The sequence below is a fragment of the Mirounga leonina genome, unplaced genomic scaffold, assembly GCF_011800145.1.
Source record: "Mirounga leonina isolate KUSES-001 unplaced genomic scaffold, KU_Mleo_1.0 Mir_53, whole genome shotgun sequence".
Classification (NCBI taxonomy): domain Eukaryota; kingdom Metazoa; phylum Chordata; class Mammalia; order Carnivora; family Phocidae; genus Mirounga; species Mirounga leonina.
In genome coordinates this window covers 47,573,025-47,590,655 of record NW_023270807.1, presented here as the reverse complement: position 1 = coordinate 47,590,655, position 17,631 = coordinate 47,573,025, and the positions used below count along the sequence as shown (strand labels likewise).

The 17,631-nt window shown below is 48.3% G+C and overlaps 1 protein-coding gene across 4 annotated transcripts in view; it reads left to right on the top strand.

Moving 5' to 3' along the window:
- Positions 1–14,377, top strand: part of BACH2 (BTB domain and CNC homolog 2) — a 350,045-nt gene extending 335,668 nt beyond the window's left edge. For all 4 annotated transcript variants that reach the window (XM_034991411.1, XM_034991412.1, XM_034991410.1 and 1 more), the window contains 2 exons: positions 6,546–6,752; positions 10,848–14,377. In XM_034991411.1, the coding sequence (XP_034847302.1) occupies positions 6,546–6,752; positions 10,848–11,330 (690 nt within the window). In that variant the 3' untranslated portion in view covers positions 11,331–14,377. The remainder of the gene's footprint in view (positions 1–6,545; positions 6,753–10,847) is intronic.
- Positions 14,378–17,631: the final 3,254 nt, after the last annotated feature.

Genomic DNA, 17,631 nt, shown 5'->3' with positions numbered 1-17,631 from the left:
CGCCTGAGAAGGCAATATGGAGAAGAAGATGAAAATAGGAGGCAAAGTTGGGGAGGAATGTACCTCTGTAATTTCTGAGTTTTATGTATGTATATCTCACAGAGGGTCATTATTTTGATTGAGATACAATTCACACAGCATAAAATTTACCCTGTTAAAGTGAACAATTCAGGGATTTTTAATGATTCACAAAGGTTTGGACAATCTCCACTCTAGTTCCAGGACATTTTCATCACCCCAAAAGAAACACCATCCTAATCCATTAGTAGCTGCTCCTCACTGTCCTCCCCTCAACCCCAGGCATCCACTAATCTACCTTCTATCTCTAAAGATTTGCCTATTCTTAACATTTCATAACTATGTGGCTTTTTGTGTCTGGCTTCTTTCACTGAGCATAATGTTTTTCAAGATTCATCCTTGCCATTGATGTACCAGCGGGTCCACCATAGCTCAGTGCTTTGTTCTTTTTTATTGCTGAATAATCATCTACTCTGTGGATAGAGCACACTTTGTTGATCCGTTGAGCAGTTGAGGGACATTTGGGTGGCTTCCTCTTTTTGACTATTATCATTGGTGTACAAGTGTTTTGTAGACATAAGTTTTCAGTTCTCTTCATTATGTATCTAGCAGTAGAATCGCTAAATCATATGATAACTATATGTTCAACCTTTTGAGGAACTACCAGACTGTCTTCTAAGGTAACGGCCCCATTTGACATTCCTACCAGCAATGCACAAGGGCTCCCGTTTCTTTTCTTTTCTTTTCTTTTTTTTTAAGATTTTATTTATTTATTTGACACAGAGAGAGACACAGCGAGAGAGGGAACACAAGCAGGGGGAGTGGGAGAGGGAGAAGCAGGCTTCCCACGGAGCAGGGAGCCCAATGCGGGGCTCCATCCCAGGACCCTGGGATTATGACCTGAGCCGAAGGCAGACGTTTAATGACTGAGCCACCCAGACACCCCTAATTGTAGGTTTTAGTAAGGAAGCACTAGAATGACAGCTTGCGTGGCCAAAGGATCGATTAGTTGGACCTGCTTTATTAACACATTTCATGTCAGGAGGCATAAAGCATGAGAGAGTGAGGATGTGTGTACGTTTGTGTTGATGAGTGTGTGTGGGAGCAGGGAGAAATAATGTCTGACATGTAATAAAATGGAAGAGCCTTGTCTGACTCTCACTCTTCCACCCACATGCCAACTTCCAGACATATGTTGTATGTAAAAATTTTACAGTCATTTTTTGTGGTTCGTTGAATCAGGCGTCTTTCTTAAAATGCCTCTGATTGGTCTGCTTAATAAAAAGAAAACTTTGCTAGGCAGCATAGAAGTCGGCCGTATTTCTAATTAAAACGATGTTTTTGTGTTGTCTAGAAAGATGTTCCTAGCATCTGGAATTCCAAAGCGTACTGTCTGTCTGGAAGAAGAAACCATGTGACAAAGAAAGATAGGACTAATCAACAGAATTAATAATACCTCATATCTATCAGGCAATTCAGACTTTTCAAAGCACTTTCTCCATCTGTTACCCAATTTTATTCTTCATAGCCATTCTGTAAGCTAAGTAGGGCATGTATTATCTTTCTCTCTCACGGATCCTCAAAGAACTTCAGGACAGAGAGAATGAAAGATTGGCCTGAGGTCAGACAGCTAATTAATTGCAGTACACCTAAATCCCAGGTGTCCTGCATTTGTTCTGCAAACTGGACCATGAGAATAGAGGGTAGAAGGACAGTTGTGCAGGAAATGTTTCTTAGTGGAGATGGGAGATTCTGTCTCGGGCATCTGTCTAGCACGGACCTGGCTGTCCCCCTGCCCGCAGCACTGAATCATCAGCTCGATGGGCATCTTGCTTCCCCCTCCCGCCCGACGAGGCACAGAGATCCCAGGGTCTTGTAAGAGTATACGTGTCAAGGGTGTTGGGCCTCGGGGTACTGTTAGCATGATCCGACTCCTGCGGCTTCTATTCAACATCTGGTAGTGAAACCAAGAAAGGAGGTAGGAAAGAAGATTTGCAAACCAGCTTCGGCTGGGATTCTAGAGGAAGTGCTTGCTTTCAGCTTTTTCTGCAACATTTGCATCGCTGCCCTGCTTCTCCAGTAGCTCCCGTTCAGCAGACCAGCAGCTCCGGGCAAGTGAAATGTGGTAAGAGGCACGGTGAGGCAAGGGGGCTGTGGTCTGCTTACAACCCTGCACAAAAGATACAGAGGAAACAGAGGTCAGAGGGGAGCCCACCTGAGCAAGACAGCCATTGTTTGGGGGGTGGGAATTTTGTCTCCTCTTTTGTCTCATATTTGAATTTTCTGCAAGAAGTTATATTTCTTTTATCATTTTTAATGGGTATTTTTGCTAAACTGGGAGCAAAGAGTAGTTCTGGCTGCAGAACAGGGTGGTTGTTGGTAAGGAGAGAAGTAGAACAACGGATTTCTGTTGGGCGAGAAGAGGCGCCCCATTTCACCAGGTGCTCATGAGCTGGAGCGCCCAGAAGGTCTAACCCCGCTCCGGTTGCTGTTTAGCGGTTCGGTCCTGCAACTGGGCTGAAAAGCCCTCTGTCCTGTTCTTCCAGTCGTGCTCCAGAGGGCCGAGGAGGAGAGGGAGTAGCAAGTCAACAGTAGCAGACCGTGCTGGGGGCCCTGTTGGGCCCTCGGCTTGCTGACTCAGGGGCTGCGCCTCACTTTCGGAGTCGCTACTGAAAGCCGAGGCGGGGAGAGGGCGTGGGGATGAGCAGCACCCATGAGAAATCAGTACCCTCAGCCCCGCGGGCCCTTCCCCTGCTGTGCAGCGTGCTTAGCCTCAGAGGCCTGATGGGCTTCGCCTTCTGTGCATCTGGTAGCTGACAGCAGGTGCAGGCCAGTGTTCAGACAGGTGGTGAAGGGAACTGGCAGGACGTTTCATCTTGTTACGTTGGGTGTTTCGCGCTGTTTCTGAGAGTCCAGTGAATGAAAACGAAACCACTGCTGTGAAGTAAAATCCTGGAAGAAGAAGTGTGTGGAGGGACAATAAATGGTAAGCCCTCTAGGGCCCATTTCGGTTATAAGAACTCTCCAGAAGAACGGGAGAAGGGTCTCCGCCCCCTTGAAGAGTTTGAACCTTCGAAGGCCGCGTCGCATTAGCTGACTTTTGAGCCCCGTTTGGGGAGTGTTGGGGGGCCTGCAAGCTTGAGAATGGAATATTCTCCCCGATCCATAAGGGAGTCTCTGGCTGCTCTTTATCACCAGGGAAGATGTCCACTGGCTTGGAACTTACTGCTCTGCAAATAAAAAAGAGCTGTGGCCAAGTTAACCACTGCTGCATCCCAAGCACGCTTCGGGACTTCCTCTTGGTAGTCCGTGGAAGCTCTCCCTTGCCTGAGGGCCAACAGAGCCTATTAGGAAGAAACAAGAGTGGTCGGCCGTGGGGTTTCTTTCCCATGGAAGAAGGTCTATAGCTGACTATTTTCTTTCCCTTTGACCTCTTTAAAAAGCAGCTGGAGTTGCAACAGCTCTGCCCAAACTTGATATGGCCTTTTGCTTCAAGGACTTTGAAACGAGCATTGTTGATTTTTCCTTTTCCTGTCAACCTCTGTCCTGTTTCCCTGGTGTTTTATATTCGCTGTCTGGATGATTTTAAATACAGTAGCTCTCGGTCTAGGAGGCCTTTTGACTTTCCCTGTGGCCCGAACTGTAGGTAACATATTCTCTGGGAAAAGAAGTAAACAGGATTGAGCGCAGAAGCAGCGTTGCTTTGTTGTCGGCAGAGGGGGAGACTGCACGAGGCCCCGCGGTGCTGCAACCTCTGGGTGCAGACAAGGCTTCCGCCTGGTGTGGAAACATCCGTGTCCCCGCCTGGCTGATCTCCATGTGAGTTAGGCACTGTCCAGGGTTGGAGTGTCCGTTTGTTATCCAAAGGGTATAAAGGGAAATCAGACGTTCTTCGTATCCAGGCCCTGTGCAAACACAGCCCGTGGACAAAGCCTGCTGGCTTTCCCTGGCTGCCTGCCTTCAGCAGTGGCAGCCGGGCTGCGCCGAGTGTGGTGGAATGTGTGCTGTTGCGATGTTGCTTTCTTGGGCCAAAGTTGTACAGGTGTCATGGGATCCAGCTCACCAGGCGGAAGTTGAATCAGAGCACCCACTGGGAGCCCTCGGCACATGCCACGTCCAGCAGGCTTGGAGCTGTGGAGGAACCTGACAAAGCAGTTGCATCCAGCCACAGGAAAGTCAAATGATCGTGCAGTGTGAATGCCTTTGTGCGTGGGGATTAACTAGCCATAAATGCCAGGATTTAGACTTGTCTTCCTGCATCTGATGCAATCAGAGCAAAAGCCTGAGCTCAGAATAGAGTATCTTCATCTGACTCCCCTGAACGATGCAGACATAACACTGCAGCTTCTGAATGTTAATGAGGGCTTGGTCTCTGCACCCGTAAATATTTTGATCAATTAAACCCGGATCCTCCTGTTTTTCTGGTTACTCCAGTTCACCGCGTCCCACTCGTTCCGTCTCCCAGAGCTGTGCTGTCCATGTAGCAGCCACACGCCACACGTGGCTATTGAGCCCTAGAAACGTGCCTCGTTCTGAATTGTGCTAAGTGCAAAATACACCTCCCAATTTTGAAAATGTAGTGCTAAAAAAGTAAACTATCTCAATAAGGTTTATATTAATTACATGTTGAAAATATTGTGGACCTATTGGACTCAACTAAATATACTATTAAAATGAATTTCAGTTGTTTCTTTTCACTCCCTTTAATGTGGCTGCTAGAAATGCAAAATCACAGCTCTTGTTTGCATTGGACAGCGCAGGGCTGGCACTTGAAAGAAGTTTGGGTTTATAGCGCCATCTGCTGGTCCACCGAAAGCGGATGCTGATGTAAGCAAGAATTAAGTGAATCTGAGCCCCGGAGACAGACACTTTGTCTCTTAGCCAAGCAACGCACAACCTTCCTTTTCGGAAACGGAACCAGAACTGAACCCTGAAGTCCCTGCATCATCAGTAGGAGTCTTGGAGAGGGCAGTGCTGAAGATCCAGGCCTGTGCATTTGACAGAATATAAGGAGGACACAGATCCATCCACCCAGAGACTCTCATCCTCTCCTTGGATAATGCTTATTTGCTTTGTCAAGAGCCTGGACGTTGGAATCTTGCTGCTGACAGTATCTGCATCAGTTATCACTGCTGCATAACAAATCATCCCCAGACTCCGTGGCTTAAATCGTTTAAGATCGCTCACCGTTTCTGTGGGGCAGGAACCCAGGAGTGGCCCATGTAAGCACTTCTGGCTTGGGATACCTCATGAGGTTGAAGACAGTGGCTGGGGCCTCCCATCTCTGGAGGTTTGACGGGGCCTGGAGAATCCACGTCCAGGGTGGTTCATGCACATGACTGGCTGGGTAACACTGGCTGTTGGCTGCAGGCTTCAGTTCTTCTCCACACGGGCCTGGGCCTTCCACGGGGCTGCCTGGGAGTCCTGTAGGCCTGGCAGCTGCTTTCCTCCAGAGGGAGCAGCCCAAGAAGCCTAAGAGGAAGCTGCAGCTCCTTTTATGACCCAACCTCAAGCTACACACCGTGACTCCCACCACATGGTGATGATCCAGAGGCAGAAACGTGCATCCCGCCTCTGGATATGGAAAAGTCAACATCGTGTTGTAAAAGGAAATGTGAGATGGGATGGCCATTGTATTTTTGGAAAATACAATCTGCCAAAGTGCCCAACTTTGTAGAGCCCTAGCCAGCTCAGAAGCACGCCCCATTTTGCAGATGAGGAGACTGAGGCTCGGAGAAGTAAGGTAACTAGCCTGAGGTCTCATGTCTGGTGGAAGGACTAAAGCCCACTTTCAACTCCTAGTCCACCCCAGTGTAGACTACCCGAGTTCTCTCGCTGCCTCTTCTTATGCCGTGTTACTGAAAATCCCACTGGTTGTTTCGTCTTTCCAGCCTCTTTGAGGTGTGTGGTGCTCTCCTCATTCAAGTGTTTCAGATAATTCCTTAGATGATGATCTTTTATTGAGTCGAGGCTCCATGGAAGTAGGTTTCAACTAACTATATAGCCTTTTTTACAAAATTGCTGTAACAGTGAAAAAGTCCACATTTTCCAATATCTCCCATGCTGTTTGCTTCAGAAATCTCAGGAGCGATAACCACGTTACAATTTGTGTGTTCACATTCTGTTTGACTCTCTAAATGTGACATCTTATTTATATCTGAGACAAGAAAGAATTAATCACTGCCTGCTTTCAATAGTTTCCATACTATCTGGTCATCTTAAAAAGGAGGTTTTACCGGGCGCCTGGGTGGCTCAGTCGGTTAAGCGACTGCCTTCGGCTCAGGTCATGATCCTGGAGTCCCTGGATCGAGTCCCGCATCGGGCTCCCTGCTCGGCGGGGAGTCTGCTTCTTCCTCTGACCCTCCTCCCTCTCGTGCTCTCTGTCTCTCATTCTCTCTCACAAATAAATAAATCAAATCTTTAAAAAAAAAAAAGGAGGTTTTACCATTTTTTTTTAATATTCTGCCAGCTGGAATCCAAACTAAAATCCAACCACCATAATCATATTCCACTGTTCTTGGTTTCAGGTCAAACTTCCCTTTCCTGTAGATCAAATCACAGATCTTCCAAGGAACGATTTCCAGATGATGATTAAGATGCACAAGCTAACCTCAGAACAGTTAGAGTTCATTCACGACGTCCGACGGCGCAGCAAGAACCGCATCGCAGCCCAGCGCTGCCGCAAGAGGAAACTAGACTGTATTCAGAATTTAGAATGTGAAATCCGCAAATTGGTGAGTTGATCCGTTTGTTGCTATCAGCAACCCGGAGTGATCAGGACTCATGCAAGGCTGCAATGGGGAAGGCTAGAGAAGCGGAGAGAGGGTCACCGTTCCGAGAGGTTTCGGTTTATTTTTAAACAAGCTTCTCAACAAAAGTAAATAGCTTTCTATCTGGAATTGTGTGTGTCTGTGCAGGTGTGTGATCACGTTTCAATATTTTATATCCTTCAGCCTCCCTGCATTTAGAGGGAGTTCTTTCTCTTTGTTCCATTCAGCATGTTTTAGTAGCTAACATTTATTGCATACATGTGTGAACCAGGTGTTATTCTCAGCTGTTTTTATAAATGATAGCATTTAATCCTCACATCAACCCTGTGACTTAGATTCTATTTTCTCTCCATTTACAGAGGAGGAAATGAGTGCAGAGAGGTTTGCCAACTCCCCACTGTGTGGCAGAGCTTGAATGCAAACCCAAATTTTGTATTTTTCACCACTGCTTTCTCCTGCCTCCCACAGCAGAATGTAGAATCCAGATAGGATACCACGTGACCTCCTGAAGGCCCTCGAAACCCCAGGGTCCTTGATTTTGCAGTTCTGCCTCCAAGGGGCCGGCACCTCTTCCCTGTGCCTTTTGTCTCAGGGAACAAGCCCCCATCTCCCAGGCTCCCCTCACTGGGAGCTCGGTGCCCCCTTCTCCTCGGTAAGCAAGCTTAAGCTAAATCCAGGTGGCCTCTGGCTCCTGAGTTAGCTTTGAAGGCAACCAGTGCAACTGCATTCAGCTTGACTTTTCTGCTGGCCAAATACTGGAAACATCTTAGGTGCCATGTCCATGTCGGGCTGAAGAAGAGAGAGGCCACGTGATGTGCTTATGATCTAAGTCTGGGTCCTCAGGCTATACGTGGTGATCCTTTGCCTCATGGTAGGCCACCGTCCTGATGAGAACCTAAGAACAAGATAAGACATTTGAAAAGCATGAGTAAATGTTACCTGTTATCAAGGTAGTCTTGGACCTCAGGGTCTTTTTTCTTTTTTAACTCCCACCAAGCAGGGGAAACCTGCTCCTCGAAGTGGCTCCCCTCTCCTGCAAAATACAGCCCAAGCTTCTCAGCAAGACATTCGTGCTTGCTCGTACAGGTTTAGTCCATAGCTACCACTCCTGTCCTCCAACTTGACCCCTAACAGAATCCAATGCTTTGCACTTCCTGCCACCTGCTGTTTCTGCTTCTGTCTCTGCTTCTGCTGTCTCCCCTCTACCTTGGACATTCCTCAAGCATTTTCTTCTCTGACTTCATCCTTCATCTTTTAAGAATCAAGTTACTGTCCCCTCTCAAGGAAACTCCATTCCTGAGTCCCCAGTGAGGCTGAGCACCCACCCTGGGAGCCCTGATCTGACCTCTGGCTTCGTGCTTATCACTGCAGTCTCGGCGCATCTACGTGTGTCTGTGTCCCCTGGCCCGAACGGCAGGTTCCTCACAACAAGGACAGTGACTGGATTGACTCTCAGTCTCACCAGTGCAGGCCCAGGGGGGCCTCTCAGGAAATGTCAGTTGCCCTGAAACGCATTTGAAATTGTGACTGGGTTGTGGGATTACGAATTTCTTCTTTCAATTTTTTCTTTAATGTTGCTTTAACAACAACAATTGGTATTTAAGCCACATAAGGAAACAAGACATTGCTGCTGGTGAATGTGGGTCTTCTGAAAGCCCACTGGGCTTCAGTAGGGACCCAGCAAGGCTGAGTCGGCTGAGTACGAGCCGTCAGGACCTTGAGCACCCGTCTGGGGTCCTTCGGCCCCATGCCCCTCTCCAGGAAGTAGAATGATTCTCATCGCCCGTATTTAAGGAATGCCTGATTTTGTAATTAGAATTCTTTCCGTGTAATTTTGCAATACAAATAATAAAGTCTAATAACAATAACAACAAGCAATAAAGTCTAAACCACACACCAGGCAGATATCTAAAGCACTCTGCTGATACTGTTCAGCTGAAAAACGGGAGAGGGTATTTCCTACTTCTCCTCCCACTGGTTTTGGAAACCCCTTCAATAATAGGCTGCGTTTCCGCACTGAGTGAGGGTCTCATGTGCTCATCAATGTCCATCTGTGACTTAGAGCTTCACCCCTGTAACCAGGGCCTGGGTTTATACTGCCTTTCCTGCGGACAGCCAAAACACTGTCGCCGCATAAGTTCATTTTCTTCTCCCTCAAGGTGGCCCGGGACAGTTGGCAGATCAGTGGCAGAATGGGGGTCAGTGGCAGAATGGGGACTGACATGGCCCTCCTAGGCCGGGGCGGTGTGGCCTCCCTCTCTGCAGGCCCCCAGGCCTTCCTGGCACCCCGGGATGCACGGCCACAAACGTAAGATTTTTTCGCAAGGAGATCTCCCCGCTGTGCTTCCTTTCTTATCCACCGCCCTCGCGCTTCAGCACTGGGCCCGCTCACCCGGCCGGGGTGCCCGGATGGCGCTGGGCCCACTCACCCGGCCCGGGTGCCCGGAGGGCGCTGGCAAGCGGGGACAGGCCGGCCCACCCCGCGCGTCCCCAGCGCACACACGCTCCCCACTCCCACGCTGCCTGTGGCACGCCACTCAGCTTTTGCAAACTTGCATAATGTATTTCTCAACTCGCACTTGTACATCTGTTTATTTTTCATTTTTAAAACATGTTTTCTTGATAAATTTATAAATATTTGAGCAGGTGCCCTTTCCCCGTGTAAATCTCTGTCTCCGACACACATGCCCACGCTGCCTGCCAGATTGCACTCGTGAGCAGCACGTGCAGCTCCCGTGTCGGAGCCCCCGTCTCGTATGTTTGCTTCCCTCTCCTCCTTTCGCTCCCTCTTCCCCCCATCCCCGCTCCACTCTCCCTCCCATCTGGTGGTGATGTCCAGTTTCCTCGTCTCTTTCACTGTGTGCTCCCCGTGCAGCCTCCACATCTTCTCTCCTCGCACAGCGAGTTCGGGTGAAACCTGCACCAGCCTCCCCTCTAGCAGCGAAATCCGTCTCTCTGACGGGATGGCGAATTTTAGGAACACAAGAGCTTATGTGAGATTTTCTTGGAGGACGACATCTCGGAACCTCAGGCTAGGCTGCTAGGACTCGGTCTCCACGCCTCTGTCGGCCCTTCCCGTGTCCAGGGAGAGTCAGTGCTCCTGACGCACTGCACGGTCCCCACCTGTCCCCGAGAGGACCTGCTCTGTCCCGTCTGTCCGCCGCAAAGGCCAGACAGCCTGCTGAGGTTTGATCAAAGCATGTGAAATTGCCCGTGGTCGCTTTTTGTGGTTGTGATTTTTGTTGATTTTTTCAGTAGACTTTTCTTTTTGGAGAAGTTTTTGGTTCACAGCAAAATTGAATGCCCCTGCGCCCAGCCCCTACGCGCTCACCACCTCCCCCATTATCAACACCTCCCACCTGAGTAGTGCATTTGTTACCACTGAGGAACCTGAATCCACACAGCATAATCACCCAGAGTCCATAATTTGTATCAGGCCTCACTCTTGGCGTGGTATAGTCTGTGGGTTTGGACAATGTATCCATCGCAACTGTACACTGAGTACTTTCACTGCCCCAAAAATGCTCTGTGCTCCACCCGTCCATCCCTCTCCCTCCCCCCATCCCTGGCAACCACGGGTCTTCCCCCCCACCCTGCCCATGAGATTCCCTTTTTCCAAAATGTCATAAAGTTGCAATTGGCCAATTTCTGACTTTCAAAAATGGCAGCCTAACGCACGGGGTGGGGGGGGGGGTGATTTTTCAACGACAGGGTTTGGGACTGAGAGTTTTCCAGCTGTTGCTGCACAAACCCCAAATTCCAGGAAACCAGAGCCTTGACTCCCTGCAGTTCTCTGGTCGGTGGGACTGTTGCTGGTCACTCGCCAGAGGAGACGGCAGGCTCACTGGCGCACCTGGATAGGCTGCTCCGATCGGAGTCTCAGTCCAGGCTCCTTGAATACACGTCTTGTAGGTGCCTAGATCCCGGCCCCGTCGTTCACAAGTGACCCTGTCCTACCAGACGCAGAGACGAAAGCCCGAAGACCCCCGGAAACCAGGCCTTGTGTCTTCCCGTTCAGGCTTGACGGGGCCTTCTCTCTTTTCTCTCTCCGTCGCCCAGGTGTGTGAGAAAGAGAAGCTGTTGTCCGAGAGGAACCAACTGAAAGCCTGCATGGGGGAGCTGCTGGACAATTTCTCCTGCCTTTCGCAGGAAGTCTGCCGCGACATCCAGAGCCCGGAGCAGATCCAGGCCCTGCATCGGTACTGCCCCGTCCTCAGACCCGTGGGCCTCCCCGCAGCCTCCAGTATTAACCCCGCGCCCTTGGGCGTCGAGCAGAACCCGGCCGCCGCGCAGCGAGCGGTGGGCGAAAGCGCGCCCTGCTGCTTGGAGCCCGGAGCGGCTCCCCCCGGCCGCCCCTGGGCCCCCGGCTGCGCCCCGGAGAACTGTACTTCCGGGCGGAGGCCCGAGGGCGCTGAGCCGGGAACCTTCTCGGAGAGGGCGCCTCCTCTTGAATCCAGGAGCCAGACGGTGACCGTGGACTTCTGCCAGGAGATGACTGATAAGTGTACGACTGACGAGCAGCCCCGGAAAGAGTACACCTAGTGACCCGGCCCGCCGTCCACTTCTCCCGCGTCTGCCCCAGCCCCCGGGGGCTCCTCGGTCAGCCTGCGGTGCTGCTCGTCTGTTGCCTGGAAGAACCGAGAAGGAATTTGGTGCACACTACAGCGTTCTCAGCAGCAATACTGTTTCTCAGTATTCCCTCCTCTCTCCACGCGGGAGTGATACACAGTTCCCTTCACAATGGTGCTACCCCTTGCCCGGGCAAGGAAGGACGGCGGCGGTGACGCTGCCTGTCTGTGGGTTAATTTCAGTCTCAACAGGGATAGACTGTAACACCTCTAGGACCCAACCACGGATTTTGTTTCTCAGTGGCCCGTGTCACAAACCCTATCTCAGGAATTTCTTCTGAATGTTCAATTTTTTCATTGAAGACAGCTTCTATACACATCAAAGTTTTATAGCTAGACTGTACATATTATATATAATATATATATAAAATATATATATATATCCATATGCAAAAGTCCTGCATGCCTCAATTTTCTCATCCTGAAACTGGAAACTTCATTTCTCGTTTATCAACAGGTTCCAACATTCCTCTTCTTTTGTCTCCGGTGCCAGAACTAGTTTGGTAACTGTTAACATAGTCATTTTTCTTGCTTCACAGTTCAACTTCAGTTTGTACTTATTTATGGAACAGAATTCAATGTTGGAAGCTTTTTTTTTTTTTTGAGGTTTTATTTCAGACCCTTTTTCTGTTGTCGTTTGGTTTGCTTTGGGCACCATCGGCCGGTGTCCTCGGAGTGTCGTGGGTTTGTTGTTGGTTTTTTTTTTTTCTTGCAGATACTGTACAGTCATGGTCAACTTTGCCACTTGCACTGAGTTTTGGGTCAAACCTATTTTCTTAAATGAAGTTGTTATTACTTCAGTATAACTCAAGTATACTGTATATTCTTTGCTTTTAGTTGAAAAGTAAGACATTTTAGCTAATTAAAAAGCACTCAGGTGATAATTATGTAGGAAAAATAATCTTGCCAAATAATGAATTCATCCTAGGATGTGTAGACAATAATCTGCTTGAATATTTTTATATTTCATCTCCTCCCCACCTCTCCCGGAAGCAAAGTTTAAATGCAGAGAGTTCAGAGTTGATACTGGATGTTCAGACTCCTAAGTGGGGAGAGAGTTTGGACGTCCACTCAGAAGTGCATCCAAACAGCAGGAACCCGTGATTTTGTACCAGAACTCAGCAGGCATTGGCTCCTAAAAATCAAGTTAGAACTATTTTCTCACCCAAGGGGCGAGTCCCGTTCATTTCAACCCGTCCTCAGGCCTCTGCCTGTTCTTGGAAGGGCAGCGCAGGAGGAACTTCTCGGAAGGATTTGGCTGATCAGCCACCCGACCATCCCGGCCCCCTGCTCCCCTGTCCAGGCCCCCTGCACAGGCTGGGCTCCCAGGACCTCTCACCTGAGTCAGTTTAACTCATAGCACCTGGGGTCCTGCCTGTAAGCGGCGTCCTGGGTTAATGCAGCTTGCCCAGAGTAGGGGAGAGTGGGCGCATGTGAGCCTGGGGTCTGTCCCTGACGCAGGCAAAAGAATTTCTCCCTCCCTTCTCCAAATGCTTTGAGTTGAATTCTGGGGGTTTTCTGCTCGTCTCTTGTCCAAAGGCAGATTTCAATCTGAGGCTTTGGACACGATATGGCCAAGGAGCCCTCCCTGCCCCTTTACCCAGCCACACACACACACACACACACACACACACACCTACCCTCACCTGATGGTAATTTTCTTCTCTTGCTGCAAAACTGGTTGGCTTGCAACCCACAGAGAGCAGCTTCCCTTGGCTTTGGGGGTGTGCTGGCCCCTGGCCACGTTTACAGGAAGATGTGCCCAGACCCTGCCCCCAGCCTAAGAGGAGGCGGAGTCCCTCCCTCCCTCCCTCCGGTGGGCCCTCCAGCCTGGCTGCGGGACTCTTCCCGAAAGGTTTGATGTGGGGATGGGGTGGTGGGCAGTGGGGACTAGACGGTTGACTTTGTTTCTTTATTTGTGCCATTGTTTGGACAATATTAAAGCTGCATGTAAAAGGGGAAATTAGTATATGATGTAGGCGAAAAGTGAAATCATAGTAACATATGTTTTAGTATTAACTTTTTTCTGTACAAATATTAGCGCTAAATGTTTAAATATGTATGAATGCCAGAAATTTGTTGGTTCATGCGGTAGGATTAAAAAAAAAAGGCTTTTCTTTTCAAGTAGTTGCGCTTTTAAAACCTGCCTCTGGGTTTCTGTTTCTCCTCATGTGCGTGCGCATGTGCGTGTGCTGGTCTGAGACGGATTTTGATGCAGCTCCACGCTGGAGCTGCCGTTTTTATTACGGTTGTTGGAAGGTCTTGGCCTAGTGGAGCGGTTCTGTGCTTCACCGTGGGGTTTGCCTTTGTGGAAACCTGGTGACAGCCGGAATTTAAATTCAATGTGAATCGTGTGATGCACCACAGGTATGTGTTGCGGTGGAGGAGTCAGCCAACAGTATTTTGTGTTTTTTTTTTAACTCTCTTGTTGCCTTTTTTAAGTGACCTCCTCTTCTTTTGGAAAAAAAAAGAATGTTTCCTGCTAGTCTCATAACCAGGTCCAAACCAGCCTGTTGGCGTGATTCACCCTGGTGACAGCTCATGTGCAACTGGTAGTCTTGACCACATTCCACAGTCTCCCCCTGTCTGTCGTTCCGTCCGCTCGCCCCTGTGCTGCGGCCATGTCGGGGTGGGGGAGGGGGCCTCCTGATTTCCCTCCACCGTCAGCTCACGTTCTGCTGCCCCCAACCCCCACCTCGCTTTTCTCCCTCTTCCTCAACCAAACCCCGCTATGGGAACTGGTTAAAAACACTGCTTGAAAAACTCTTTCCATTTCTTAGAGATTTTCTAACGACTTAATGATTTTGTTCACTATGTACCATAAACAGTGATTGGCTTTGTGCAATTGTCTGTGTGACCTGTCTTGTCTTCTACTACCCTGAACCACATGTTCGTCAGAATCGTTTCCAGGTTGATTCAAAGGGAGGACTAGCTGGGGACCAGAATCCAAACTGCCTCAAGTGGAGTTTTAAAAACCAGCCTGTCTCCTTAACCGGGGATCCCTCGGTGAGGCCCGTGTCTTTTAGGAAAAACAAAAGCAAGTCAATAACAGGGAAGTGTTTGCACAGCATGGTGACATGTAGTTGTGCTTGAAGGGTCCTTCCTTATAAAAATAAAGGACCCTCCCCCCATGGACTGCTTAGGAAGATCCCTGCCGAGGCCGAGTCGGGTCTCCAAATAGGTGGGCATGAGCTGTAGGGGCGGGGACCGTGGCCATCTGCCTGCATCTAGTCCTCCCCTTGGATCTGCCTGTGTCCTACTTGTGTGTCCAGACAACCTCGCTTCATTCAGGTTGGTCGGGCTTTGGGCAGGTGAGTGCTTTGCTGTTATGTGTTTGTTTCTCTGCGTTATCTGGGGGTGCCTTGAATAAAATCAAACTTCATTACGTACTGATTCTGGAACAAAACGATTGCAAAAACAAAACAAAAGAGCTGGCAAAGTGACTAGGCCATCCTGCTATTTCCATTCCGGGTGCCCTCACAATGACTCAGGCGTCAGAGGTGATGCTGCAGTATAAAACATTATTTTGTATATTGTACAAGTAATTTATTAACTGTCTTTCTAAAAGTATGCTGCTTTTAAGATGCACTATGACTTTGGATTTAATCCTTGTATTGCTTTCCCAAGGAAGTAAAAAAAAAAAAAAAAAAAGGCTAGTGATTAGAATGCCAACTGCCACTTCTCCTTAAAAAGGAGGCCAGGGACCAGCTCTAGGACTTGCACCAGCGAACTGCCAGAAATTAAGTGGCCACAATGTGAAGTTGAAAGCTGTTACCAAGAGATCTAAGGGCGCCTGGCTGGCTCAGCCGGTAAAGCACGCGACTCTTGATCTCAGGGTTGTAAGTTAGAGCCCCACATAGAGAGGACTTAAAATCTTCATTAAAAAAGGAGCTAAACCTACCTACACTTTCTCTTTTAATACCTTATGATTGCCTTTAAAGAAGAAGAAGCAAAGGTGTATAAACTCTAAGCCTTTTAAGAAATCCCAGAGTCCTGTCCCTATGGGCTACTCCACATCCTGTGGAGTAGCACAACCCTCCCAAAGTGGGTCAAGCCTGCAAAGGTACTCAGCTACAAAAGATCCACCTGGCTGGGTCTCCTCATTCTACCCCACTGAAACTAGCAGCTGCTTAATTAATAAATGACTTCAACCTGCTCCCCTATCGCTTATAGTTTGGGAGGAGTCGCAGACCAGTAGGGAGCAAGAATCAAGTTTTGTCTTCAAATCACTGTAAATAGACTGAGGGGCAGAATCTTTTCTTTTTTTAAGAATAAAGCTGTTCACTCGATCATCAGTTAATAAATTTTCCCCAGACTGAGGATCTTGTTGCAGGCGCAGTTACCGGCGAGTCAGTCCCAGGTGCGGTGCCCTGTGTGGAGTCGGTATTCGTGCAGGAAGTCCGTGTGCATGGAGGCAGTCTGTGTGTTCTCGGTACCGCCCGAGCCATCCCCTGACCCAGGCATCAAAGACTGATGCTGCAGAATAGACGGTATTTGTACACAGATAGTGTGTGCAGATAGTATTTGTACATAGAAAGGACCTATTGTGGCAGATTTTGAGGATAAATTATTCAACTGACGGTGCAAAAACATTTCTTGCAAAGAAAAGTAAGTGTATAGTATTTTCCTACACTCCACCCTGGGAGATAATATTTATATCAAATGAGTATCAGTGCATTTTAATTGTAATATGAGAATGAAGCTGCCATTCTGTGAAGAATACCCTTTGGTTGCAGAGGCCCAATTTGTAGCTTTGATTTCATGTTGTGACGTGGTGCATGCATCTCACTGTCAAGCGACGGATAAACAACTCTGACTTTCACTTCATTCCAGTTTATTGACCTCAGCTAAAACAGTGGCCCTCCTTAGAAGCAGAAGGGCACCAAGACCATTCATTCAGTGCCAAGAGTTCCTGGGGGGCTGATCGGACATGTATGTGAGCAAAGAGGGAAGGGACTTGGACAAAGAGGGTTTTTCCTACCGATGATGCTAAGTCTCCTACCAAAATACGTCAGCAGGCAGAGGGGTAACCTCCCCTGGGTCCTAACGATGCATTTGGCGTGTGTGAGTGCTGGGATGCCTATTCACGCTCGGACCTAAAAGAACTACCACTTCTAGTGAGTGAACAGGAAGATTCCAAATGCACTTGGGAGCTCCGGGTGCTGCTTAGACACAGTGAGCCGTTCGAGGCAAGCACCACCTTTGCCCGTGAGGCCAGAAGGGCCTGGGAGAATTTGTTCCAGAACCAGTCTGATGCAAGTGCACCTCTAATATATGCCTTACAAACTCCAGAGGCCATATTCAAAACAGGGTCTTCTCAGTGTATGCAAGGGGCCGCAGCCCCTCTTCTCTTCCTCCCCAGGTCGAACAATACGGACAGTTTCACACATATCTACCTGTATAACCCTCTGTACCTCTCATAACTGCTCAACGACTGTAACAGGTTACATCAGGTGTTTTTCTACATACTTTTTACACAGATTCTATGCGATTAATGTAACTTAATTCAATGCATCATTTTATTGTACTAGTTCTTAGGCTTGTCTTTTTTTTTTTTTCTAAGTGATTGTGGTTTTCATTGTGCTTTTTATTGTAAAAATGAAATGGCTGTTGATGCTTATTCTCTGTAACTAAGAATTTTTACCATTTTGGGGAAAACAAAGCATTGCTATGAACTAATGAATTGAAACTTCATTTACTCATTGTAAATACACTATTGTGCAAAAAAAAAATTTTTCACTCAATTGAATTGCTAGTGTTAACTGAATTTTGTCTAGACACCATTTCTGTTGATGAAATAAAGACATATCATTATGCATTGTAAGCTGGTTTTCCCTGCCTCTGATCCCCTGTGTTAAAGATCACAGGGCTGGAGGCCTTAAGAAATCTCTTCTCCCAGATAATTATGTGTCTTCCTCTAGTTTGGACCCTCACCTGCTACCTGATTAATCTGATTAAAGACCTAAAAAAATGTGATAATGCTAATGTGACTCCTCAACGCTGAAATTTAAAAAATCCCCGATGCCTGTGAGAGCAGATAAAAGGCATAAACACAATTTCCTGGCTTCGATGTTGTGCGATAGCTCTGCAAAATGTCACCGTTGAGGGTAGCCTGCTGAAGGGTATTGTTTCATACAAGAGCGTGTGAATCTACAATTATCTCAAAATAATAGGTCTAATTTAAAACAGAAAGCTAGGGGCGCCTGGCTGGCTCA